At 44.8% G+C, this 25,925-nt stretch overlaps 3 protein-coding genes across 14 annotated transcripts; 2 read left to right on the top strand and 1 right to left on the bottom strand.

The window, feature by feature from the left end:
* Window positions 1-424: 424 nt before the first annotated feature.
* Window positions 425-2,352, top strand: LOC1279256 (magnesium transporter NIPA2). The gene is made up of 2 exons (XM_318951.5): window positions 425-1,080; window positions 1,275-2,352. Exons 1-2 carry the CDS (start codon window positions 843-845, stop codon window positions 2,147-2,149), a joined length of 1,113 nt encoding a protein of 370 aa, XP_318951.4. The 5' UTR covers window positions 425-842; the 3' UTR covers window positions 2,150-2,352.
* On the bottom strand, window positions 2,316-9,621 carry LOC5668084 (PIH1 domain-containing protein 1). Of its 2 annotated transcripts, XM_001689111.2 has the most exons (4): window positions 9,448-9,621; window positions 9,274-9,373; window positions 3,024-3,802; window positions 2,316-2,693 (listed from the first exon to the last, which is right to left on the bottom strand). In XM_001689111.2, exons 1-4 carry the CDS (start codon window positions 9,514-9,516, stop codon window positions 2,514-2,516), a joined length of 1,128 nt encoding a protein of 375 aa, XP_001689163.2. In that variant the 5' UTR covers window positions 9,517-9,621; the 3' UTR covers window positions 2,316-2,513. The 2 variants fall into 2 exon arrangements, with proteins under 2 accessions (XP_001689163.2, XP_318950.5); XM_318950.5 differs by lacking the exons at window positions 9,274-9,373; window positions 9,448-9,621 and having other exon boundaries at window positions 3,024-4,250.
* Window positions 5,148-25,894, top strand: LOC1279254 (multidrug resistance-associated protein 1). Of its 11 annotated transcripts, none has more exons than XM_061653624.1 (16): window positions 5,148-5,374; window positions 9,806-9,935; window positions 10,198-10,491; window positions 10,562-11,719; window positions 11,787-11,924; window positions 12,821-12,967; window positions 13,315-13,399; window positions 13,471-14,296; window positions 14,383-14,515; window positions 14,584-14,791; window positions 20,421-20,641; window positions 21,550-21,767; window positions 21,829-22,550; window positions 22,627-22,793; window positions 22,873-23,060; window positions 25,674-25,894. In XM_061653624.1, the coding sequence occupies exons 2-16, from the start codon at window positions 9,891-9,893 to the stop codon at window positions 25,684-25,686; spliced, it is 4,563 nt and encodes a 1,520-aa protein (XP_061509608.1). In that variant the 5' UTR covers window positions 5,148-5,374; window positions 9,806-9,890; the 3' UTR covers window positions 25,687-25,894. The 11 variants fall into 11 exon arrangements, with proteins under 11 accessions (XP_061509608.1, XP_061509609.1, XP_061509606.1 ...); XM_061653625.1 differs by lacking the exon at window positions 20,421-20,641 and adding an exon at window positions 19,124-19,344; XM_061653622.1 differs by lacking the exon at window positions 20,421-20,641 and adding an exon at window positions 18,173-18,393.
* The last annotated feature ends 31 nt before the right edge of the window (window positions 25,895-25,925 follow it).

Here is a 25,925-nt window from a genome sequence, read left to right as displayed (position 1 = left end):
GCGATCCCCCCCCTGGGCTCCGATTTTGACAGATGGTTTTCCGCTTGTTTATGTATTGATGGATTTTTTACGTTTTGCATGGTCAATATTTGGTGGAGATCAATTTGGATGAATATTTTAGTTTATTAGAACACAGTCCGTGATTTCCAATGAAAATTTTCCTTGGAGAACTTAAAACGTTCGCCAAACGCGGAAAACTAACTGTCAGTTTTCTTCGTCGATTCTTCTTCCACCTAGCTGTCAAAACGGGCTTATAACTTGACCTGATATCTTTACGGTCCTTGGGTATGACTATGTGTCACGATGCGTTTGTCATGTTGACTGTCATTTGACAGTTATATCTATTTTTTGCCTAATTAATTTTAATAATACAAATTGGAAGCCATAAATGCAACTCTTTTGTTTATAAATGATAGAGGTTCTTTTAATTACAACATTTTACTTTTTGTTTCTGTCCTTTCCATTAATGTTTTCATTCCAAAATTTGACAGATCATTCCATGGCCCAACCTGCTCTTCCCATCTGTACTCAAAGCTGCTCTAATCAGATCAAAGCGTAAACAAAACATCCAGCAGCCAGAATCAGATTGCTGCCGAAATTGAGTCACTTCTTTTTCCATTTTTCCTGCGTTCGTCGTCCGTTCTGATAACGCGTTGTTTCCCCCAGTGTCGTAGCTACAGGTCGTCCAGATTTTCGTGTACGGTGCATCGTGAAAATGTCTTGCCTAGTGTGACCTTTTCTCGCCATCGATCAGTGTTTAGTGGAAGAAGCGAAAAGCCCCCTGGACGCACCACCCAGAACAGAGAGGGGTTAATTAAAAGATCACACGGGGCGTGAAAAAAATGCCTTCCGCAGGGGCAGCAGCACCACCACCACCGCCAGCCATCGACGAGCTGTACATGGAGCGTGACTTCTACATCGGGCTAGCGCTGGCCCTTTCCAGCAGTATTTTCATCGGGTCTAGCTTCATCATCAAGAAAATTGGCCTGCTGCGGCTTTCCCGGGTCGGTTCGGTGCGGGCCAGTGCCGGCGGGTTTGGCTACCTGCGCGACTGGATCTGGTGGGCCGGGCTTATCTGCAGTAAGTATAGCGAGAGGCGCAACATTCCACACACGATCGCATGACTCACTGGGGGCAGAACTTTGTCTCGCTCGTGTGCGCTTTGAGAGAATTTGATAAGACCACACACACACACACACACACGCAAAGCAACAACATTCCACTCCATTCTAAAATACCCTCCTCCCGTTGTTCTCTTCCTTTCATGCCTACAGTGGGTGTTGGTGAGGCAGCCAACTTTGCCGCGTACGCCTTCGCGCCGGCTTCCCTCGTTACGCCGCTCGGAGCACTCAGCGTGATCGTGGCCGCCGTTATGGCTTCCCGGTTTCTCAAAGAGCGGCTCAACCTGCTCGGCAAGCTCGGCTGCTTTCTGTGCATCGTCGGCTCCACGATCATTGTCATACACTCACCAAAAGAGGGCGAGGTGGAGGATCTTAACCTACTGATCGATATGCTGCAAGATCCGACCTTTATCACATACGTCGTGTTGATTCTTTCGCTCGCACTCTTCATCGGATGCTGCATTGGGCCACGGTACGGGCACAAGCACGTAGCCGTTTACATACTGCTCTGTTCCGCCATCGGCAGCCTTACGGTCATGTCCTGCAAAGCGCTCGGGCTCGCGCTACGCGACACCCTGTCCGGCAAGTCGAACGATTTCGGCATGTGGCTGCCCTACTTCCTCATCATCGTGACGGTCGTGTTTGTGGGGATACAGGTAAACTACCTCAACAAAGCGCTGGACATCTTCAACACCAGCATCGTGACGCCGATCTACTACGTCATCTTTACCACGCTGGTCATCACGGCGTCCGCGATCCTGTTCAAGGAATGGCGCCACATGCGCCCCGAAGACATTATCGGCGATCTGTGCGGCTTTTTCGTGGTGATCGTCGCGGTGATATTGCTGAACGCGTTCCGCGAGATGGACATTAGCTTGAGCGATGTGAAGGGCATTATGCGACCGAAGCGGGAGCTGCTGTCGCACTCGTCCCACAAAGGGGGCGCACAGTACGAGGACTATTTGAACGACAACGAGGAGCGTGGCCCGCTGAAACCACACTATGGAACCAACTATCTGAATGCGTAACGAACGATGAGCGAACGTGCTGCTGCTGGTGGAGGTGGTGGTGGAGGTGGTGGTGGTGGTGGTGTGATACAGTTTGTACGGGAAACGGGCAGCACCAAGTTGAACTTGAAGCAAGTGTAACAGACGAAAAGGGTGATATACCAAAAATCAAGATCACTTCACTAAATTATAACGAACGAACAAAAGACCCTCATATTTGGAACGTATGTTGTTGCTTTCGAGAATGCTTTTTTGAAAAGAAACTTTACATAGAGATTAGGGCCGTTAGGCAGATTAGAACTAGAAATACAGCTTAGGGAAGGGAACACACTCACACAAACTTTGTACATGATTCCAACCCCATGCCGTGCGACGCCATCCGACTTTAAGCCGCCAACACTGGCATCGATACTTGCAGGATCTTTGTGGTGGTATCGAAATGAGCTTCCACCTTGCTTTCATCAATACGATAGTCCACGAACACATCGAGCAGGTAGCCTTTCTTGCGTGCCTCCAGCAAAATGCGATCCTCGCCCACGTCCAGCGTAATTTCGCTCGATGAAACCTGTATCATATCATCACAGAAAGGAGTAACACAAATCATCAAACATCCGCCTGGGGACCTGTACAGAGTTTTCCAGGAGTTCTCATAGCTGTGGGACACTTCAATGTCTCTTTCATACGTGGAATGAACTTAATGTAATGAGAATTTGACTCTAAAGCACCCTTGTTGGACAAATCTAACAGGAATTTCCAAGAATCCTATCCAAAAAGCGTCCCATAGACTCCATTTTCCAACATACGAAGTTCACTTCCAATAAGAAAGAGTCGATAAAGTGTCCGACACCTATGAGAATCCCTGGAAAACCCTGAAGCAATTTAGCAGCTCACTTACACATTCCGGCAGATGGAACTCTCCTATCAGTCGCTTCGCCCTTCCGGCGGGCGGTTCGCGGAACAGCTTACTCTCCGGCTTCTTCGTGGCGGCCTGCGAAATGGCCACCTTTGTCGGGTCGGGCACGTACGGTGCTGTGGTAGTGCTGTCACTTTGCTGCTGTTTGGCATTTACCACCGATACCGGTGCGACAGTACGCGAGCTGTTCGTTTCATTTTTAACCGTTTTTACCGTCCCCGCATCTGCGCCAATCTCTTCGATGAGTGGTTTCTTCGGCTGTGCGCCCGCCATCAGCGGTCTCGGATTGTCCAGCTCGGTGAGCAGCGCCCGGTCGGCGTCCGACTGGTGCGGATAGCTTTCGATCACCTGCCGCACGTCCCGGTTCTGGATGTTGTGCGGAATCAGCTTGTCGATGAACTTTTTGTTCTTCAGTATGCGAAAGTTGCTCTCGTCCAGCGCGACGTTGTACTTATTCTCCACCCCATCGAACAGTACGCTGATCAGGAACTCGCGCAATAGCCCGCCGGACTCGATTTTGGCGTAGAATTTCGTATTGATCGCGATATCGCACACCTGGCAGCCCTGGTTGGATTTGTCCAGTGCGGGGCGGGGTTGCGTGATGCTCATCGGGATGCGGAATGCGTTCGGCTCACCATCGTTCAGGATGCGTATCAGCTCGTCCTCGGTAATGTCGCGCGGCGGCGGGATGCCATCGGTTTGGCAGAGATTGATGAAGAACTTTTCCTCCGTTCCCTTCTTGAACGCTTTCACGCAGAATCCTGTGCAAAAAAAAAAGAAAAGAAAAGCAGGAATTATAACATGAACGACAATAAAAGAACGTTTCACATGGTCAGCAAATTCCAGAATTCCACACACATTTTGAACTATTATCATGTACAGTTTGAAGAGTTTAGATAGACACGGAAAGGATTTGATAGCAATTATGCAAATCATGAACAATGGAGTACGGGAAACCCACTGCATAAAAAAGCAGCTTAAAATTGAACTGAAATATTTGTAAGAATTTATAAAAGAAGCAAATAAAACCGAAAATCCTTCTACGTATTCGGAATGTGCTTGTATAAAAATAAAAATGACCTATTGGAAGATTAAACGCACAGCAAAATAAGCCTATCCATCCATCAAATAGAGTTGCGATTACCAATCAAGATAAAACGAATGAAAACCTGTACGATCGTGCACGAAGAAAGAACTAGAATGACCAATAAATAAGACCGAAAAACAGCATGCAAACAAATAGCATCTCCCATGCGTATGGGGCACAGTGCGCACCGCCGTATGGACGATGACTGGCTAAAATTTTCGTCATCGAAAGGCACCACTCGGCGCGTTCCATGACGTTATATACCATTGCTCGGCCACAGACACACTTGCGCCACAAGCACCGGTGCATGCAACGATGACGTTATCGTGGCACAGCGCCAAACATGATAAGCGCGCGCAGAGCATCATCGATCGATGAGGGAGCACCAATTCGAAGCCATACTAGAAGAGGGGGGGGGGGGGAGAGTAACTTGAGTCCCTAGTTCCCTGACACTGACCCCGCAGCTTAGCGTGTTGTTTGGTAGTGGTGAGAGACATTCAATGAACCCAACAACAACAACAACAACCCGCGGTGCTGCCGCGGTCAAAGTAATTCGATTCGAAACATTATGCTCCACCGTACGTACAATACACACCAACCACATCGCCTCGGTCGTCTAAACTAACGGTCTAAAATGGGGTAATATGTAGTTTCGTTTCTTAAATACGGAGAAAACAATACCGGAAAATGAGGTGACGGAATAGGAAAACTCATTAATCACGTGTGAAAAGCCACAACCGGCGCGCGGGAAAAAGCCATGCGGACACAAACCCCCACCGCACGTTGGCGGAACGGGCCTGAAGCGCGGGCGAGAGTGCGCACCACTTTCGATAGAAACAAACACACACACGCGGTGACCACGGTGGCTTCGTGTGTGTGTGTAATGAGGGTTGGTTTGTGTAGCACCGGCCGGCCGGCCGGAGAGAGAGAGAGAGATATCTCGTCGTTGGTGGAGGAGGAACCCGAATCGCAGCAAAGTCCGCAAGCAAGCCCGCCGATCGTCGCAAAACGTTTCACAGTCAGTCCATTCGGAACGGCCGCGTCAAGCGGACGAGAGGAGCACACACGCGCGCGCACACAAGCGACTATTAACGACCGGTGAACCGGTGCCATCGGCAGTCCATCCATCCGGGAACCGCGGGTGATCTCAGTTTGTTCGTACGTACCGGTGGTGGTAGTGGTGGTGGTGGTCGCGTTGGAAGCAACAGTGCTTTGCCAGAGTTTTCGTGTACAAAAACAATAGAATGTAAGTAGAGTGTGCGGCGCACACGAATGTGTATCACGAGGTTTGGTCCCTTTTATCACCCTATCAGTACTGTGCGCTGGTATATGGGTGGTAAAGGGCGTTTGAATTGATGATTTTGTGGCGTAAAAAGTGAAATTGAAACGTTTTACTACTCCCCCCGCCCGTTTTTAAGTCGTAAGGGCCATTATGAAAACGAAACGGAGGACGAATTAGAAAGGGCCACTTTGGCACCATTTTGGAAGCAAATTTCTCTCCGAGCGATAATTTACAAGCCGACTGCCTTCAAAAACAACCCCAAAACGCGCAAGCGAAGTAACCATTGCGGTAGCGTCTGCCCCTTGCGCAAAAGAAAAGCATCACAGGCGACGCGACCACGTGTTTCATTGAACTTGAAAATTTAAATATACTTATCTGCCGTTGATGCGGCCTTCTTCCGCCATTCGCCAGTGCCGGAAGACCGGTTGACAACAACAAAGAACAACAGATTAGATTCGTTTTAAATACATGTTACACGGGTGGGTTGTATATATATTTAAATCAACCGATTCCAACCGACAAAACGTGTAACCGGGGAGGAAGAAGATGAGGTTAATGGACTCCTCCTCTCCTCATCATATCAAACATTGTGCAATATTTGCTCGCCTACGGCTTTGAAGCACCAATGTGTTGTGTTGCACCGTGAAAGAGGAAGAAAAAGTGGAGGTAGAACGTGAATTCTATGCTGGCCATCAGTTAAATGGCCACCCCCATCCTACTACCCCCTTGGCATCAAAGCGTAGCATGACCCGCTCTCACGTTCCTTCGTAGCTGCATGAATTATTAGTGTGGACCACCGTGTGTGTGTGTATATAGGCGCAATTCTATTAACAATCGAAATAGATTGTTAGTTTGAGCGTAGGACGTGTGTAGTTGAGTGTATTTTTTTGTGGCACTGCCCCCTTCATACAGGGATAGTAATCGGGGTGCATTCGTCTGATCCATCGTTATCATCAATTCCGCCCCCTCTCTCTCTCTCGCTCTCGCCAGATCGTAACAATTATTTCGCTTAAATGGTTGGCCCAGCGCGTACAAATTAGTGTGATTGAATCGTGAATGTAGTGTCTGTATGTTCGTTGGTTGGCTGGCTCCACTGGAAGCTGTTCGTGTTTGATTGAAAAGATATGGAAATCCGTACAGCGAACCCGCGCATCTCGTGTATCATTTAAGAATGTTGGACCATCTCGCCAAGTGAAGAGGGGTTTGGGACTGTGGTAGTCCAGTAAAGATGTTCCTAAAATAAAATAACATGCACGAAAAGCAGGAGAAACAAACAAAAAACGCGACTAATTTGGCATTCTAACGCTTCTCCGTCCACCCGCGCGGTTCACCAAAGATCACTTAGCGAAACGAGGGAGGAAACAAACAAACAAACAAACAAACGGACAGACAGGTGAATATGTTAGCTAACAGTTGGCTGAAGAATGCAGGGAAAAAAATAAACGTTTGTCATTCGGTCCATCTCTCCAGTTCTTCGAAATCCGGTCCACAGCTCGTCCACCGAAACCGTTGATTTTGAACAACAACAAAAAATAACCCAACGAACCTAAACGTTGTGCTGTGAGCACTTAATTTGGTTATGCGACAATAATGAGGGGGTAAAAAAGTTCCGTGTTTGTGGCCGGTACTATATTCGAGTGAGATGACCCCCGCCGGAAACTGAGCTGAGAGAAGTGATTTATTAAATTTACGTATGACGAATCATGAACAATGCCGTGAGCGCTGAAAACCTCCCAATGGATCGTGTGTGTGTATGTCTGTGTTTGTGTACGTGTGTTTGTGTACGCTCCAGCTGGCCGCACCGCTCGAGTTGGGTGTTAATCGCTTAAAAACGTGTCCCAACGGTGAGAGATGCCGCCCTGTGGTGAGGCACAGATGATGAGTGAAGATTGGGTACAACAAACATTTGATGAAACCAGTACCCTGTAGTTGCTGGTGCCTGTAACGGCCAAGGACGTATGCACTCTGTGATGTTTGTGTGTGATTAGTGTATTGGTTGGGCGGAAGATCAAAAGCGAAAACGTGTCTGTATGTGTGCTGGGTGCATGAAGATCTTGTTCTTCAAACTTGTTCTTCTGCAAATCGAAGGAAGAACAGAAAAAACGACTTCAACCACACTAAACGCGACACAACAAAAAAGATGCGTAACGAACCAAGCATCCCAAACCGAGCCAAGAAACCACCACTCTCGCGCACACACGCACAGGGGGAGTGGAAGGGACAAGTGTTAAAGAGAGATGATCGCGACCCACGACGACGCAATGACTGGCAGAAATTTTTCGTTTGGATCTCGCAAGATCATTAATGTTGCTTCTTACTTGTTTTCGCGCGTGTGTAGCAGCAGTAGTCGTCCGTCGTCCCTGGACGGGGAGGAGGGCAAGCTAAATGCCGAACGATCATGATGCGATCTTTTCCGGTCGGTGGGTATTCGACGTACGCTGGCCAGCTCAACCGGAAAGCCCTTTTTCCTAACGGATTGTTGCGGAGTTTTTAAACCAGCAGCAATCGATCCATTCGTCAACTGCTCACTACTTTGCAATGATTTTATGTTTTTGCTAACGTTTTCCTCTTTGCAGCAAATGTCGCGACCAGTTGTTTGTCCGGGCCTTTGTGTGTTTGTGTCACGATAGGAATTATCAGCTGATACATTCTTGTACTCCACTGCTGTGTTTCTTGATGCCACCCAATCGATGATAACAGCTGTTTTAAGCGCGCTGCACTGGGTGTGTATGTGTTTGCTGCACTCAACCCGCCCCGGCTTCGATACGCCCGTTGTTTGTGATTGCAGTTATTTTTCAAACCAAGTTTTCCCTGCACTGTTTCACGCTTCGCAGCATAGAGGGAAAAAAACAGATGGGAATGAAGTAGCTTTTCCTGTTGATTTGTAACGGGCACTAGGGCAAGCGGGCTAGTAAGTGGTCAAAGGTTTACTTACTAAACATAGCGCCCTATGCAAACGATGGGATGGAAGTTTGTTGAAAAGAGCCTTGAACAAACTATTCACAGTGACAAATGATAAGACGCCGGGCCCGGGCCTTAAGATAAGCAGATGAACTCGCTAATGAGCCCGCCGCTCGGGTGCAAGCGCCACAAACCGGCACACTCCAGGTCGACAAACATTTGTCCTACTGTATGTATATTTTTTGTTCCTTCTTGCACAATCCAATATCTCTCAAAAGCATGATCTTGCAAGGTGTTATGCCACAGCGAGGTCAAAAGCAAACTGATACTGATACTGAATTCTCATAACGAGTACCAGAACGAGAAAACGTGCTCGAAACAGGTTGAAGCGTGCACGGGACAAGATACGGCAGGGAATCGCTTTTTAAATCGTCCGCTCATATCAATCATCCTGTCCATCAATGCATTTGATAATACTTTATCAAAAACTTCAAACACGGTTTCGTGAGTCACGTACAATTCGTAGAATAGTTTAACCACGTGCCGGCTTCATGACGACACATTGCGAAACAGTAGTGAATTGAAAAGAAGTAACTCAGCACAGCTCCCAGAGTTTGCGCATCTTGCGTGTGATAATCGTCGCTTATCTCGGAGGTCGCACGGTTCCACCGAGTGGCAAGAGCCACTGTTCCACTTCCTAATTGTGCAGTTATCAGTAGCCGGGTAGCAGAATGCGATATTCTTTCCCATCGCCGAATCGCTGCTACACCTTTGAAACAGATTTCGCCGCAAACAATTTGTGCTTCATTTGTTGGGCACATTCGCAAACAATAAACATTCGCGCGATAGCTTTTTCATGGCTTTTTTTTAACAGATAGTGCCAGGCATTATTCAAGCGTTATCGGTATTAGGGGGAGTATATTGTTTGGAAGTTTCCAATCCAACGACCTTGCTAGACTTACCTGGAGCCGGCTTAACAATCTTTGACCGTCCGCTGCTGATGTCGTCGGCCAGTTCCGCTACTGGAGCAAGGAAATTCTCCAGCTGTTCCTCCGCTTCGTTCTGCGGGTGGGTTTGGGAAGCAAAGTTAAGGTACTGTTTCAAAAACAGATCGGCACGTTGTGTAGACCGCTTACCTTCACTATCTTGAGACTGGTTTCCAGTCCAGCGCCATCGAGAAGTATGCTTTTAGATGAACGACTCATTTTTATTGGGATTTTGCACCGCACCACACTTGTTTGCTGCGAAAAGAAAACAATTTTTCTGCGGCAGCTCGCTGACAGTGGTTGTTGTTTGGCGAAACGTCAAACCAGGCAGGGGTGCTCAATTCGTCTTTCGATGAATAGATTTGCGGAATCCACATTTATTGCAGTTGAAGAGAGTTGAATTTCCTTCTCGTTTCAATAATTTAACAGATTATAGCAACAACTTTATTTAAACCCTTTTATGTGAATTTCATAATGCTTTTTTGTATTTTCTTTTTCCGTAAAAAAGTTTTATCCGATTTCGACTGTCACAACTGTCAAACGACTGGACCTAAGCTCACCCTACAGTGCACCCGGTGCGTTTCGTTGGAAAAATGGAGACTCATCCAATGGATGAATTTTGCGGCTCTCGGTTTTGGGTAAGTAAATCAGTGAAAAAAGTCCCAATCTTGGTAAATTGGCACAGTTTCCGATGGATGAAACCTTTGTGAATGCCATTGCACTGTAGTAGGCAGTTAAAATCGTGCAAAACGTGCGGAAATAACCATATCAATTATGTGACGAAGATGGGGGAAGAAAAGAAGACGATTCCCACCTGAATAGAAGACACACGTTCTGTGAAACCGGTTTGTTTACATCATAATGTCAGCGAGCGCTAATGTGCCTCTCTTCCGGCTACAGGACTTAAATCTCACCTGGTACACGGACGATCCAGATCTAACGCCATGCTTCCAGCAGACCGTACTGGTGTGGGCACCGTGTGCATTTCTTTGGCTGTTCTCCTTTCTGGAGCTGTACTATCTGCGAAAAAGCGCCAACAAAGATGTACCGTGGAGCTTCGTCAACGTATCCAAGCTGCTGGTCATCGGTTCGCTGATCGTACTTACTATCGTTGATCTCGCAAATGCAATCTCAACGGATGGAATATCGGCACCACTGTTCTATTACACGCCGGTGATAAAGCTCGCCTCTTTCGTAAGTGTGGAAATATTTCCTGAGCGATGGTAAGAACAGTTTCATTTGTGTAAATTGCTAATAATTTCAGATCTTTGTGGCTATCCTAATCTACCTCAACAAGCACTATGGCATGCGAACGTCGGGGCTGTTGTTCCTGTTCTGGTTTCTGCTGACCGTGTGCAGCATACCGCGAGTACGCACTGAAGTCCGTGCCTACGAAGCCCGTGTCGTCGAAGATTCGTGGGCCGAGTATCAGTTTGTGAGCTTTCTGATATTCTTTTCCCTCACGTGCATCATGTTTCTGCTCAATTTCTTCGTCGACAAGCCACCGCGCCAATCGAAGTACGAAATCACCGATAAGGATTGTCCCGAGCTGGCCGCCAGCTTCCCATCGCGCATCTTTTTCGCCTGGTTCGATCGGTTAGCCTGGGTCGGCTTCCGCAAGCCACTGGAGGTGGACGATCTGTGGAAAATGAAGCCCGAAGACTCGTCCAAGGAAGTGTCCCCGGCTTTCCTGCACCATTGGAACGAAACCCTCGAGAAGACGTATCAGTCGCGTGAAACGAGCAATGACGTCACGTTCAAGAAGCTGGGAAACTCAGCACGTGTTGATTTTCGTACCACGAAAGCTAAAAATATTGCTTCCATTCTACCGGCACTGATCAAAACGTTCGGTGGAACGTTCTTGCTCGGTTCGTTCCTTAAACTTGGCCAGGATTTGTTGACCTTTGCCTCGCCCCAGATCCTGAAGCTCATTATCGGGTTCGTGGGCGGTGAAGAACCGATGTGGAAAGGTTTGATGTACGCAATCACCCTGTTCGTTGTTGCCGGAACGCAGACGCTACTGCTGGGACAATATTTCAACCGGATGTTCTTCGTTGGACTGCGTATCCGTACCGCACTGATCAGTGCCATCTATCGTAAGGCGCTGATTATTTCCAACAGTGCGCGAAAAGGTTCGACCGTCGGTGAAATTGTGAATCTAATGGCGGTCGATGCGCAACGCTTCATGGACTTAACGACGTACATTAATATGATCTGGAGTGCTCCACTGCAGATTGGTCTGGCGCTGTACTTTTTGTGGCAAATTTTGGGCCCGTCCGTGTTGGCCGGGTTGGCTGTGATGATCATTCTCATTCCGGTGAATGGTGTAATTGCCAACATGATCAAAACGCTCCAAATTAAGCAGATGAAGAACAAGGACGAGCGAGTGAAGCTAATGAACGAGGTCCTCAGTGGTATTAAGGTGAGTAAAATAGGTTGCAGGTAAAGGTACTTGATACGTGAGATTAACGGTTTTTGTCTATTTTTAGGTACTTAAATTGTACGCTTGGGAGCCAAGCTTCGAGCAGCAGATACTTAAAATCCGTGACAAGGAGGTGAAGGTGCTGAAGTCGGCTGCATACTTGAACGCTGGAACATCATTTATCTGGTCGTGTGCACCATTTTTGGTAAAGTATTTTTGTTTCATCTCTAACAAACCTTTTGCCTCGCGAAGATGTGCGCATACCTGATCGTGGCCGTGATTTTATACTTTTGAGCGATAAAATTTGAATTCAACGCGCGTTTTTGATTACACTTTCCAAGGTTTCAATCATTTCCTTCGCTACATACGTCCTTTCCGACGAATCCCATGTTCTCACACCGGTGAAAGCATTCGTATGCCTTACGCTGTTCGATATACTGCGAATGCCTCTCGTGCTGCTACCTGTGCTGATCGTTTACGCGATACAGGTAACATCGTTTAAGACGATTCACGGCGTCCGGTGTTCGGTGTGCTGTAGATTCGTATTCTCTGTGCTTTCGTAGCTTGTTTCTAACGATGTCGGTTCTACTGTGGAGCCTGGAAGCCCAAAATTATGCAATTAATCACCTCTCCATTCAACTCAAACAGCGTAGTAGACGTAATTCTAATACTTAACTCGTCCATCAAGCTGTCCCACAGCTACCGCACCTTGCAAAGAGCTTGGATCAGGTTAGATTGTTCTACGGCACACGATCAACAGTGTGCAGCATCTGTTATTTCACACCATCTGCAATGTTCTTTCTAATAATGTTTATCATTTATTCCGTTCTCTTCTTCTCTTCTTCATTTCTTTTGTTTCTCTCTTTATTTCTCTCTTTTCATGCATATATATATATAACATTGACACTCGTTGTTTTACACTCGACTGTCGCACCTGGTCCCCCTGAATCAATAACCGATCAAACAATCCTTAACATTCCATGGGTTCCATGGGTCAAACCACCACTCACCCATCCCATATCCTTCCTACACCCAATGGCTGTGTGTGTGTGTATGTGTTTGTTTGTGTGTACGGCACCAATCACACATAATCTCACGCAGGTGTCGTTGGTCACTTTTGCCACCTATGTGCTGGTGGATGAGAATAATGTACTGGATGCAAGCACAGCTTTCGTTTCACTTTCGCTTTTCAACATCCTACGGTTTCCCCTGTCCATGTTGCCCATGCTCATCTCTAATATGGTGCAAGTAAGTAGCGGAAACGATGAATAACTATTGTTTAAAGCTATTTAAAACTGTTTTGATTGGTTTAGATTGTATAAAATGCATGCCTTATAATTTATTTTATCGATATAAAAAATACTAGTTAACTGTCAATTATCGCTTTTATTGTCATACGTATATTTGACCATATTTTGCTATTAATTTATGTTTTAATTTAAAGTCAAATGTAAAATTAATCAAAAAGTAGAATCTGTTTTTAACGAATGCATTATTAAGTTCCGTGTTTTTAATAGAGGAAACAGTTGTAGCTCTAACGACAGCTTTGAGCGAAACGAGATTCAACCTTCTTTTCCCCTATTTTTTGACTCCAGACCAGCGTTTCTGTGAATCGCATCAACACTTTCCTGAATCAGGAAGAACTGGATCCTGACAATGTGCAGCATGACGAAAAGGAGTGTAAGTAAATGCAAGCGCGTTCAAATTGTGCCTTAAACAATTGAAGCTTATTGGTTTTTTTTGCCGCACAGCTTCTCCTTTGCTAATTGAAAATGGCGTCTTCTCGTGGGGCGGTGAGGAAACCACACTCAAGAACATCAACGTACGCGTCGAGAAGAATCAAATAGTGGCCGTCGTCGGTACGGTCGGATCGGGCAAGAGTTCGCTGCTGTCGGCGTTCCTTGGCGAGATGGACAAAATATCGGGACGCGTCAATACGCTCGGGCGCATCGCGTACGTCAGCCAGCAGGCATGGATACAGAACGCTACCCTAAAGGACAACATCCTGTTCGGCAAACCAATGGACCAGCGACGGTACGCTCGCGTGATTGAAGCGTGCGCCCTGAAGCCCGACATTGAGATGCTGCCCGGCGGCGACATGACGGAAATCGGTGAGAAGGGCATCAACCTGTCCGGCGGTCAGAAGCAGCGCGTTTCACTTGCCCGTGCGGTGTACAACGATGCCGATGTGTACTTCCTGGACGATCCGCTCAGTGCGGTGGACTCGCACGTCGGAAAGCACATCTTCGAGCAGGTGATCGGGCCGAGTGGGTTGTTGGCGAAAAAGACGCGCGTGCTGGTGACGCACGGCATTACCTACCTGCCCAACACGGACAAGATATTTGTGTTGCGGGAGGGTGAAATTTCGGAAAGCGGCACGTACCAGGAGCTGATGGATAAGAAGGGCGCGTTTGCGGAGTTCCTGATTCAACATCTGCAGGAGGTCAGCGAGGAGGAAGAGGATTTGGATGAGATCAAGCAGCAGCTGGAGAATAGTGTCGGTGGAGAGGAATTGTTAAATCAGCTGAAGCGCTCCAACAGCAAACGATCGCGTAGCGAAAGCACCTCGGAAACTGGGTAAGCTGAGAATCCCCAAAATATGATGCGATCGATAACTTTCGGCCGTTTTTAATCGACATTTACTCTTTCGCATTTCTCATCAGCTCGGTAAAAGACATTTCGCGTCAAAACTCCACAACGGACAGCAACACAAGCTTGCGTCGCCGAACGTCCGAAAAGGCTCCAGAGGTGGCAAAAACGAAGCTTATCGAGACCGAAAAATCGGAAACTGGCAGTGTAATTAATCTTCACCAAATCGCTATGTTCTATCACCACATCTTCTAACGTCTTGATTTCAATTTTAGGTCAAATGGGAAGTGTACAAGCATTATCTCAAGAGCATCGGCTTAACGCTCTCGGTAGCGACCGTGATTCTCAACATGATCTTCCAAGGTTTCTCGATTGGCTCGAACCTCTGGTTGTCGCGCTGGTCTACGGACGATACGGCCGGAAATGATACCAGCCGTCGGGATATGTATCTCGGCGTGTACGGTGCATTCGGAGCCGGTCAAGGTATGAACGCTCATTAGAGTGTGCAGTGTCATAATCTTCCATTTTCAGGCAAACGAGACATTATTTTTCCCCCTCCCCTCAATACAACAACTACACATACTAAGACAAGCCTCTTTTTCCGATAAGGAACCTCACATGAAGCACCTACAACGATAGCAATGTGCCAGCTTTGTATGGTACATTCGGGTTACGTTTCAACGTAACTCTGCATTACTTACAGTGAAACTACAATGCTGTAATCAAAAATATCGATGATACACATTAGGCATGATTTCTATCCTTTTGTTTCCCACTACTCTTAGTACAATGCTTCCTATCTTTTAACTTTTCTCACATTAATTTCCATTCGGTAGTTCTAAAGGTACTAAAAAACTCTCCTACTTCTAATCAATGCCTAACATTTATTATTTAAAATTGTCTAACTGCTTCTATACAACCCACTACTACACCAAATCCTACTTACACTCACTCTGTATAGTTTTGTTCCCAAGTTGTTGTATAATTTTCTTCACTTTTTTTTTGCTTACCTTCCGCCAACTTTTACTAATTTTCCCCTCTTACATACACACTAACCTCCACTCTCCAGTACTGGCAAACTTTGTCGCTACCCTAACGTTCGCACTCGGCTCGCTGTATGCGGCCAAAACGATGCACGAATTGCTGCTGCGGTACGTGCTCCATTGGCCGATGTCCCTGTTCGATACCACTCCGTTGGGTCGTGTGCTGAACCGGTTCTCCAAAGACGTCGACACGGTGGACAATACGTTGCCGCAGCTGATTCGCTCGTTCCTAGCACAGTTCTTTGCGGTAATAAGATTTAACGATAAGTTTTCAATACCACCACCACCACCCGATGGTTCTATGGTCGATTTTTACACCACTCGTTTCCACAGTATTAAGCTTTAACGCCTTTTACAATAGGTTCTCTAAAAAAATAAGAAATATTAAGACTAGATTGATAACGTAATAGTCAATACCCTAAGGAAAGCAATAGAACAGGGTATCACCAGCAGGTTATCAAATATTTTCCATCTGTTAGTATGTTTTATAACTGCTCTATGTTTTATCTTTTGGTTTTATTTTCCACTCCCCTTCAATGCACTTTTTTTTTAACAATTTCTTCTCCCTTTTATTTCCATGTAAAGATTTCCTTTCCAATATCTAACATGCATGCAAACTACTACTTCACTACTAAATCTTTTTCTGCATTTCTGGTCCTACAAGAAGGTGCAAGGTGTTTTTACCTATGGATTTTTACAAACTCATTACAAACGCATTGTTTATTCAGAACATCCCTCCCCCTTTCTCTCTGTATAATTTCATGCAAATGGGATGGTTAATCGTTCATCGAACGCATTTTTTCTTCATAAATCCACACCAAAAACCTTCCCATTCTCTCCAGTGATGGCCAGCTTCGCCTGTTCTCTATCGTTTGCGTTGGGAGCACTGGCCGCCGCCCGGGAGATGCATGTGCTACTGTTACGGTACGTCTTGCACTGGCCGATGGAGCTGTTCGACACGACCCCGCTCGGGCGGGTGTTGAACCGCTTCTCCAAGGACGTTGACGTGCTCGACAACACGCTGCCGCAGGTTCTGCGCTCCTGTCTCATGATGTTGTTTGTGGTAAATGATAAAACACACTCATTCTCTTCTTATCGATTCGATTTGTTTACCTGTTTTGCAATAGTTATCAATTTTTGTTATTTTTGTTGTTTTTATTCTTGTTTTTTTGTTGTTATTATTATCAGTTCACAAAAATGCATGTAGCTTAGATGTTTAAACTTTGAAGGAAAATCAAGATTCAAGTGCATTGTGCTAAAGAACAAGTAGAGCAGTATTTAACATTTGAGGAGAATTATAGGCGAGGCATTTTCTTCTTATATTTGCAATTAACAATGTCATAGGATGCAAAACATTTGACTTAGAGATTGCACAAAAATATTCTACGACTAGTTAACGTTCGTTCGGCAGCATTGTGTTGAATTCCACTGTTGCTTATGCTCTTGTGCTGACCCATTTGTTTGTTGTCTACGTGTTTTATACCCTTTCATCCACACATTGTACCCTGTTGCTGTGCATGATGATGAATCTCCTCTTTCCCCCTATTGTGCATGCTTTAGTGAAGTGTTAACTGTTCTGTCTTTCAAACTACGGATTAACCCCTACCTTCCTGTCTATGTGTGTATCATATGTGTTTTAAAGAACCAATTCAATCCGATAAAAATCTTTCCGACCCCATTACGCCCTCCGCATATAACCCCTGTTTCATTTCAGTGTTCCATTGTGTGCAATGTGTGTATCCTTCGTGGTTTGCTGTTTCGTTTGCTGCTTCCCGTTTTTCGCAATTGCCATTGTGTTTTGCCCTTTCTAATGTAATTCCATTTTTTTCTGCCATATTTACGATGCGTTTTGTTGTATGTGTTGTGTTGGTTTGTGTGTTAACGATCACCGAAAACGAACGACCACGATGCATGCATGCAACATGCTGCTGCTGCTGCTGCTGCTGCTGCTCTGCCCCACCACAGTGCTAAGCACCTTCCTGTCGACGTTGTTCCTTTACATTGGCGCGCTGGAAGCGTCCCGGACGCTGCACAAGACGCTGCTACGGCGCGTGCTGCACGCACCACTGACCTCCTTTTTCGACATCACGCCCGTCGGCCGGGTGCTGAACCGGTTCAGCAAGGATATCGACACGACGGATTCCGATCTGCCGGCGACCCTGCGCGCCTGGAGTGCCTGCTTTTTCGGGGTATCGTTTTCGTTCCAGTTGTCGGTTACCTTTTTGTTATGTTTCTTCTTCTTGTTTTCCTAGTTACGTTGCGTTACTAAGTTTTCTGTGTTGGTATTTTCCCGCCTTTCTCGTTGGTCGTAGATCGCCTTGCCAAAGAACTAAACTAAAACCGTTGCATACAAACCACCAGTACGAACATACATCCCTTTTCCTTCCTGAACTAAGCGGATCTCGGTGCTTTTAGGGTGAATTTAATACAAACGCCGCGTTTGCGAATAACACACTGCTCCTCTTGCGCCGCACACACACATAATTACAGAAATCAAAAACAAGTACGGATTAAATCTCATGTCTCATGTGGGTTGTGTATCGGGATCGCGCGCTCTCTCTCTCTCCCAGTAATTTATTACTACCGAAATCAACCGTTCAATATGCGTTACGTTTAAGTTTCGTCGTTTTCGACTCGCGTACCTCGGATCTCTCTATCTCTCTCTCTCTCTCTCCACTAAATCGGCACGCTTCAGTGAAACAATTAACATACAGTATCTAAATTACCTCACTATTCACCGCTAGATGTTGTTCTGTTCCTTTTCTCTTCCCTTAAACGCTCACACAACACACACACGCACACGCTCTCTCTCCTTCGTCAGTACTAAGCTTGTACCTTAGCGTGCTAACCCTAGTGATGGGCTCGATCCAAGCGACGCTTATCCTTCACCGACGGCTGCTCGAGGGCATCCTGCGGAGTGGTATGACGTTTTTCGATACCACACCGAGGGGCCGCATCATCGCACGCTTCTCCAACGATATCAATACGCTCGACTACAGCCTACCGATGAATATTAAAAACTTCATTCCAACGGTGCTAAGGGTATGTGTTGTGCCGTCTGCCTTAGTCGAGTCTCTTCTCGCCCTGCTCCCCCCCTCGCTCCTCGCATGCCGGTTTGATATTTAATGAGTTATTATAATTTTTGAATGGCCGGTCCTGGCCGGGGATCGACACAGTTTACCGGCTCCGCTCTGTAACTATTGCTGCGTGGTTTATCTTTTTGCTGTTGTCTTTTTTTGCGTTGGGTTGAGTTGTTAGTATGTTGGTTTACTACTCCCTTGCCAGTTCGTTGCCACTAATTCAATTGTCTATAGTTGCGTTGTTAGATAAAATAATAAGAGTGTGTTACTGATGTATCACGATACGGATGTAGGTTTATGTGTTGTTACATTTAAAATATTGTTTTAATTTTTCTCCATGAATTCCTATCACAGTTTGCAAGTATAAAATTTGTAGCATAGTCATAGGGTTGTGTTTAACGCACATTTCACAAGAGAATTTCTTAACTATACGGACTAAAGTATTTATTTACAATAATATTTTATATTGTAAATCGTAATTTCTATGATGGGAACAAAACAGTACAGACACAAATTACTACACATGTCCCACTGCTATAAACATTTCATAATTCATCATCTGAGATCGTAAGGATCGTTTTGCCTGTCATGATCGTATCTTAACGGCGAGGCGCATCGATCACCGCCGAAAGTATACTATTATGTTGGAAGTAACAGCAATCACACTCGACACCCCCCTTTATCCTTTCCAGGTGTGGCTCGCGTTGCCTTCGATATAACGCTTTTTCTCGGTTGTTGGGCGGCGGCCGTACGCGTCCATAAGCTGCTTCTTACTAATGTGTTGCACCTACCGATGGATTTTTTCGATACGACACCGATCGGTCGTATATTGCAACGGTTCTCGAAAGATGTGGACGTACTGGACGTTAAATTGCCAGGGCTTTTGCTAGATTGGATTATTTGTGCGATTGAGGTAAAGGTTCGAACTCTACTATTGGCTTCCTAATGAAATTTAGAGTATCTCGATTCAAGCAAAAGCAATCAAAAGCAACATTTTAAAGAATGCTATACTTGCTGTTGAAGGTATATAGAGAAATTGATCATCCTACGCGTGTATATAAAACTACATTTTTATGTTACCGTTGTGGGTATTAACGGGTTTTTCGATAAAATAAGTGCTGTTGGAAAGGTTGGATACACACACTCATACAGCACATTGCGAGATGTGGTAGAATTGTACACAAAACTCATAAAGAAACTGGTACAGTTTCGCATTTGCATCGCATTTTCTGTTCCGGTCCTACATTATTTGGTTTATGTTTTGCAGCAATACTCTCTTTCTTTTGCGAACTGCCGCCTCAGTTCGGTACGTTGCGTGCAGCCCGGCGGATGCACGCCACGCTGCTGCAGGCCGTGCTGCGGCTACCGCTTGCCTTTTTCGACATCACACCTACCGGGCGTATCCTGGGTCGATTTTCCAAGGATATCGACGTCATGGATAATGAACTTCCCGATACTGTACTATCTATAAGCTATTGCTTTTACGAGGTAACATACATGGTGGTTCCTTTCCCTTTGTAATAATGCATTTTCCTCATTTTCTGTTAAATTCGAGCGATTGTAAACCAAAGTATGTCATTATCCCATTATTATGTATCAAATGCTTTTTACCCATTGCCCATTGTGTGACCATTGCTGAATGTGCTGCTCCAAAAGGATCGTTCGATTACAGGGAATGTATTTTTATCGTGACGAATGATCCCATATGGTCGAATGTTTCTGCTGGGTCCAAAACATACAGAGATGAGGTATCGATTTAAATTGATTTTTTGTTCGTATTCAAACAACTCCTGTAACCGACGAGTTTTGTAGTACTGTTGTGCTTCTGTGACACTATTGACTCTACCCACAACTACACTGAATCCCCTTGGTGAATCCCCTTCTCATTGTTACTTACAAATTCAACCCCCTCTTAATCAATCTCCCTTTCACGAACCGCTTGCACTCATTCTACATGTTATACTCCATTTTCCGATTTTATGTTTCTAGCCTTTTTGTCATTCTTTTGCGATTTGTCGCCCCAGCTCGGCACGTGGCGGGCGGCAAAGCATCTGCATGCCACGTTGCTGCAGGCCGTGCTGCGGTTACCGATTGCCTTTTTAGACATCACACCTACCGGGCGCATTCTGGGTCGGTTCTCTAAGGATGTCGATATTCTGGATAACACGCTCCCCATTACTGTCAGTGAGCTAAACTATTGCTTCTTTGAGGTAACGTTGGTGTAGCTCTTCTATTTCCCCTGTTTTTTTCCTCAAACCTTGCCTACAGCTTTCATGTTCCATTCCTAGTTTTCACTAATCATCATGTTTTGCGACTATCACTACGACTGTTTCTCCGGATGTCCTTCTATTTGTTGTGTTCACATTTGTTGTGTATTTAACCTTTCCTTCTCGTTGTGTGTCTCGATGTTTCATCGAGCTCTGCTGTCAGCTGTTTTTAAGCTTTATTTATGATAAGAGAGTAAATTTGTAAAATATTTTCATCATCTCCGGAATTGCTTTTGAATCGAAGTTCAATTATTCAGCAGTTGTATGCTAAATAGACTCTATCCTGGCGCAGCAATTTGGGATGGAATAGAATTTATTCTGTAAAAAATAAGTCATTACCTTTACTGATTAAGATACTTAGTACCATTGGCAATGTCACACAAGTTACTTAGTACCCATTTTCGCTGAATACAGTGCTGGAATGAAGACACTCAATTGCAAAGAAAAGGGAGCTTTTAGTGGGCCAACACTGTAAATATCATACCAATATTGGTTCTTTGTGTATGATTCGCTTTTAAAAGTTCGTAATATACATTGTCTGCTAACTACTCGCCCGAAACGTTACAAGTAAAGAATATTTTTGTCTGTAAGCCATATGTAGCACTAAGTTCGAATATGTTTTCTTTAGTTTTGCTTGCTTAGAATGCTTGCTAGTAGAATGATAATCTGATAGCAAATTAGACTTAATAGTGGAATGTAGCTTTTATTTCTTTTTCGTTTAAGAAGACTGTAGTTTACCTTGACTTTTAAGCCAACATTTGAAAAATTTTAACTTTACTAACGTTTTCCATTTTACTCCTATTATTCCTACGCGGGGAAATCTTAATCGTGTGTGATCGTTATGCCTGCAGGTGGTTGCCACCTTGGTAGTGATCAGCATTTCGACTCCGATCTTTGCCGCCGTGATCGTGCCGATCGGTATTCTGTACTATGCCGTGCAGCGCTTCTATGTTGCCACATCGCGGCAGCTGAAGCGCTTGGAGTCGGTGTCCCGTTCGCCGATCTATTCACACTTTGGCGAAACCATCCAGGGCGTGCAGACGATCCGTGCGTACAGTGTGCAGGATAGGTAAGCTAGAGCATTTTTTGTGAAGCAATGAAGTGTTAAACATTCCCCCATTCGTTTCTAGATTCATACTGGAGTCGGATGAAAAAGTGGACGGAAACCAGCTGTGCTACTGTCCGAGCATCATCGCCAACCGCTGGCTTGCCGTGCGGCTTGAGATGGTCGGTAATTTGATCATTCTGTTCGCTGCCCTGTTCGCCGTGCTTGGTCGCGAAACGATGAACGCCGGTCTGGTTGGGCTGTCCGTGTCGTACGCACTGCAGATCACGCAAACGCTTAACTGGCTGGTGCGCATGACGTCCGACGTGGAGACGAACATAGTGGCGGTGGAGCGCATCAAGGAGTACGGCGAGACAAAGCAGGAAGCCGCCTGGGAGCTGCCGAACAGCACGCTGCCCCGCGACTGGCCGGAGCAGGGTATGGTGGAGTTCCGCGACTTCCAGGTGCGGTACCGCGAGGGGCTGGAGCTGGTACTGCGCGGCATCTCGTTCACGGTGAACGGCGGCGAAAAGGTCGGCATCGTCGGGCGTACCGGCGCGGGCAAGTCTAGCCTCACGCTGGCACTGTTCCGCATCATCGAGTCGGCCGGTGGTTCGATCGTGATCGACGGGCAGGACATTTCCCAGCTCGGTCTGCATGCGCTCCGCTCGCGGCTGACCATCATCCCGCAGGATCCGGTCCTGTTCTCTGGTACGCTGCGCATCAATCTCGATCCGTTCAATGCACAATCGGACGATGACATCTGGAAGGCGCTGGAACATGCGCATCTGAAAACGTTCGTTAAAGGTATGCATTGTGGTTGGTGGTTTTTGGTTGAAGATATTGGAACGAAGCTTAATGTTGGATTGCTTGCTTTTCTAAGGCCTTACTGCGGGAATCAACCACGAAGTTACGGAAGGTGGCGAAAATCTGTCCGTTGGCCAGCGACAGCTCATCTGTTTAGCTCGTGCCCTGCTACGCAAGACGAAGGTGCTCATTCTCGACGAAGCAACGGCTGCCGTGGATCTGGAAACGGATGATCTGATCCAGGTGAGATTGGCGAAAAGCCTCCCCTCCTCAACATGAGCGATATTCATTACCTTTTGTTTTGCTTCACTTTCCCCACCAGCGCACCATTCGCACGGAGTTTAAGGACTGTACGGTGCTGACGATCGCTCACCGTCTGAACACCATCATGGACTCGGACAAGGTGATCGTGCTTGACAAGGGCCAGATCGTGGAGTTTGCACCGCCGGCCGAGCTGCTGCAGTCGAAGAATTCCGCCTTCTACAGCATGGCCAAGGATGCCGGTTTGGTGTAAGGATTCAACCTTAACTATTAGCCTTATTAGCACTTTCTTTAGTACACGTTAATTCACTTCATTTCGTGGCGCACACACACACACACTCTGAGAATGCTATTTATATGTGTGTGTGAGTGACCGTTTTTCTGTTTGTTTTTCTGGTTGAATTTGTTTCATTTTTTGTTTGAATTTTCACTTTCTTGACAATCAAACAACAGCGGTTAGTAAAGTTTTTTGAAACTTTTCACGTTTTCATGTAATGTCCATGCGTCGCGTATGAGAACTCGCATGAAGGTTTAGTTTGTATTTTTGTTTTCGTTTGTTTTGTTTTTTTCTTAAACTTTGGTTTTTTGATTTAGCTAATATTTGGAGGCTTAATTCTAACGAAATTACGTTTGTTTGCATTATGCTTCGCCCTAACCGTTAGCTTCTTTTGTGAACTTTTGTTTTTTGTTTCTTTAGTTTTTTTAGTCTTTAGTCTTCTTTAATAATTTCGTCGAAACAACAACACATTCTAATACACACTCATAGCCGGAAAACTAAGGAAGCAAAAAGGCTAGCATATTTACTTTATGTGCACGATTTGCATTTACTTAATATGATACGTGTTTACTTATCTTTAGTGTAATTGGTTACTGTTTACTTAAAGTACGAATTATAGAGGATTATTGTTTTGTTTCTACAACAAATTCATTAAAAAAACACAACTTTGTAAAAGCCGAGCAATAGTAAAAACATACTCATACGTGTACTTACTATGACGGGTAAGGGGAAAATGTTCCAGTATTTCGTACAGCAGCAGGTGAATCACTACTGAGTGAATAATGACACACACACACACACACATCACAATTCTAACTGTAACATGGCCATCCGTTGTGTAAAACTTAATTCCACCGCTAATGAGACAAAAACAAACAAAAAAACATATTCCGGTTTTCCCACAAATTATTCGTGTTTTTATGTTATGCTTAGGTAGGTTCAGTGTGTGTTCAATGTCATTTGGCCAGATTTCGATATTCTCAACCGATGTGTAATCTTTTTAAGGCTAAGAGTCTTTATATAGTTTAATATACACGAACACGAGGTAAGAAAGAAGAAGAATATGGTAAAATAAAGCCAACGAAAATACGAAAAGCTAAACAAAAAAAGAATAATGGGCATAATTAAAAAAAAGAGGGTACAAATATATACAGATGCGACTTATGCAGGGAATCGATAAGGCCAACCTTCAATTGCAAACCAGTAACATGTGTTCATATGCATTAACTACAATAGCCATAACCATAAAGCGAGTACAGAGCCGGGAACTGCTGACTTTTGCATTCTCTAATGAACATTCTTTATACACAAACAATCCATTTTTTGCTTTTAACGATTATGCCTCTGCAATATTTTAGCTAAACACAAAGCTCAATAGGACGCCGTTCTACTCGTGACACGAATGGTGCAATGTCTCACAATACAATAGTTAGGATATGAACCAGTTACCGAGCTGTAGGATAGTTCGTAGGACATCATACAGTTCCTGATTATTAAAGTTTTCCTGCCCCTTAAGGTATTCTGTACGAAATTCACAAGCAAGGCAATAATAACACTATTCTTTTATTGCAAAAGACACACACAATTCGCTCAAAAGTGCCTTTACCGTGTAAATTGTGGTGTTTTATTAGAAAAACAAATTAAAAAATGCATAGCATAACATTCATACATAGTGTTCTAAAGAAACTTAACACATTGATTTACGTTAAGGAGAGGAGGGAGCATTAAGGTGCGCGCCTCATACATTTACAGTTCAATACTACTAACGCAACATCATCTAACAACAACTACCGCAAGAGTATCTGTGTTTCGTTCATACACTGTGCATACACTGTGACGAGTAAATAAAGAATCTTACATTGTTATTTTGAACGAAAAGAAAAACAAAATCAAATCGTTTCGTACGCTCGTATAAATATGACACGATCGCCATTTTAGCTAGTAAAGTGTATGTGTTTTTTTGTGTTTGTTGTGTTGATTTGTCACAAGTTAAGGTCGCTTTAGACCTTGCGTGAACGTGAAATTTTGGTTATTTTGTTATATTTCAACATATTTTGATCATTTTCTTGTGATTCCCCGCTTACCATTATGTTTTCAAAGCGGGTGAACAAGGCAGGTAATCACAAGGAAATGCATTGAATTTATCAATTCAATATTGTGCATAGTCTAGATAGTTGGGGAATTGAATATCCTTTCTTTTGGTGTAAGATAAGCCAAATGCTGATAAAAAATTGATGAAATATAGCACAAAACTCCAGAATTTCACGTTCTATTTCACTCTAACGCGGGCTTTACGTCTGACGAAGGGAGGAAAAATAAGGTAAGGGGCTGTGATCCGACGATCATGGTTTCATCCATTCCTTGGGAAAGCTCATACCATTAATCCCTTATGTATATGTGTGTGTGAGAGAGTGTTAGAGCGTGCAAGGACTCTGCTCCTGCTTATTGGCAGAAGTGCAACTATTCGTAAGTACGACATAGAAAATCTCATTTATTTCTAATTTATTATAATAATTATTTGCCGTTATCATTTCCACTTAGAAGCTGATTGGCTCTATTAATGCTGTTTTTTTAACATATTTCAGGAAGTTCCATTAGCAAGCGATGTCTGGCCTAGTTTCAATTTTGTTGCATTGCTAGAAAGACTGGTTACTATCGTTTTTGTTGGATTTTTGAATATTGTTCAAAAGTTTTTCTTAAATTTTATATCTTTGAACCTCTTAAAGAGCCATATCGTTCTGTCGTATTTATAGGAAAAGTTGAATAAAAAAGAGTATGTAAATACATTGTATAAATATTTAGGAAACTACATTTGTAGTTGAGTTTACGTGACCTTT

This window comes from Anopheles gambiae, chromosome 3, assembly GCF_943734735.2.
Source record: "Anopheles gambiae chromosome 3, idAnoGambNW_F1_1, whole genome shotgun sequence".
NCBI lineage: Eukaryota > Metazoa > Arthropoda > Insecta > Diptera > Culicidae > Anopheles > Anopheles gambiae.
Note: the sequence above shows the minus strand (reverse complement) of the source record. Positions and strands in the feature narration are given on the sequence as shown.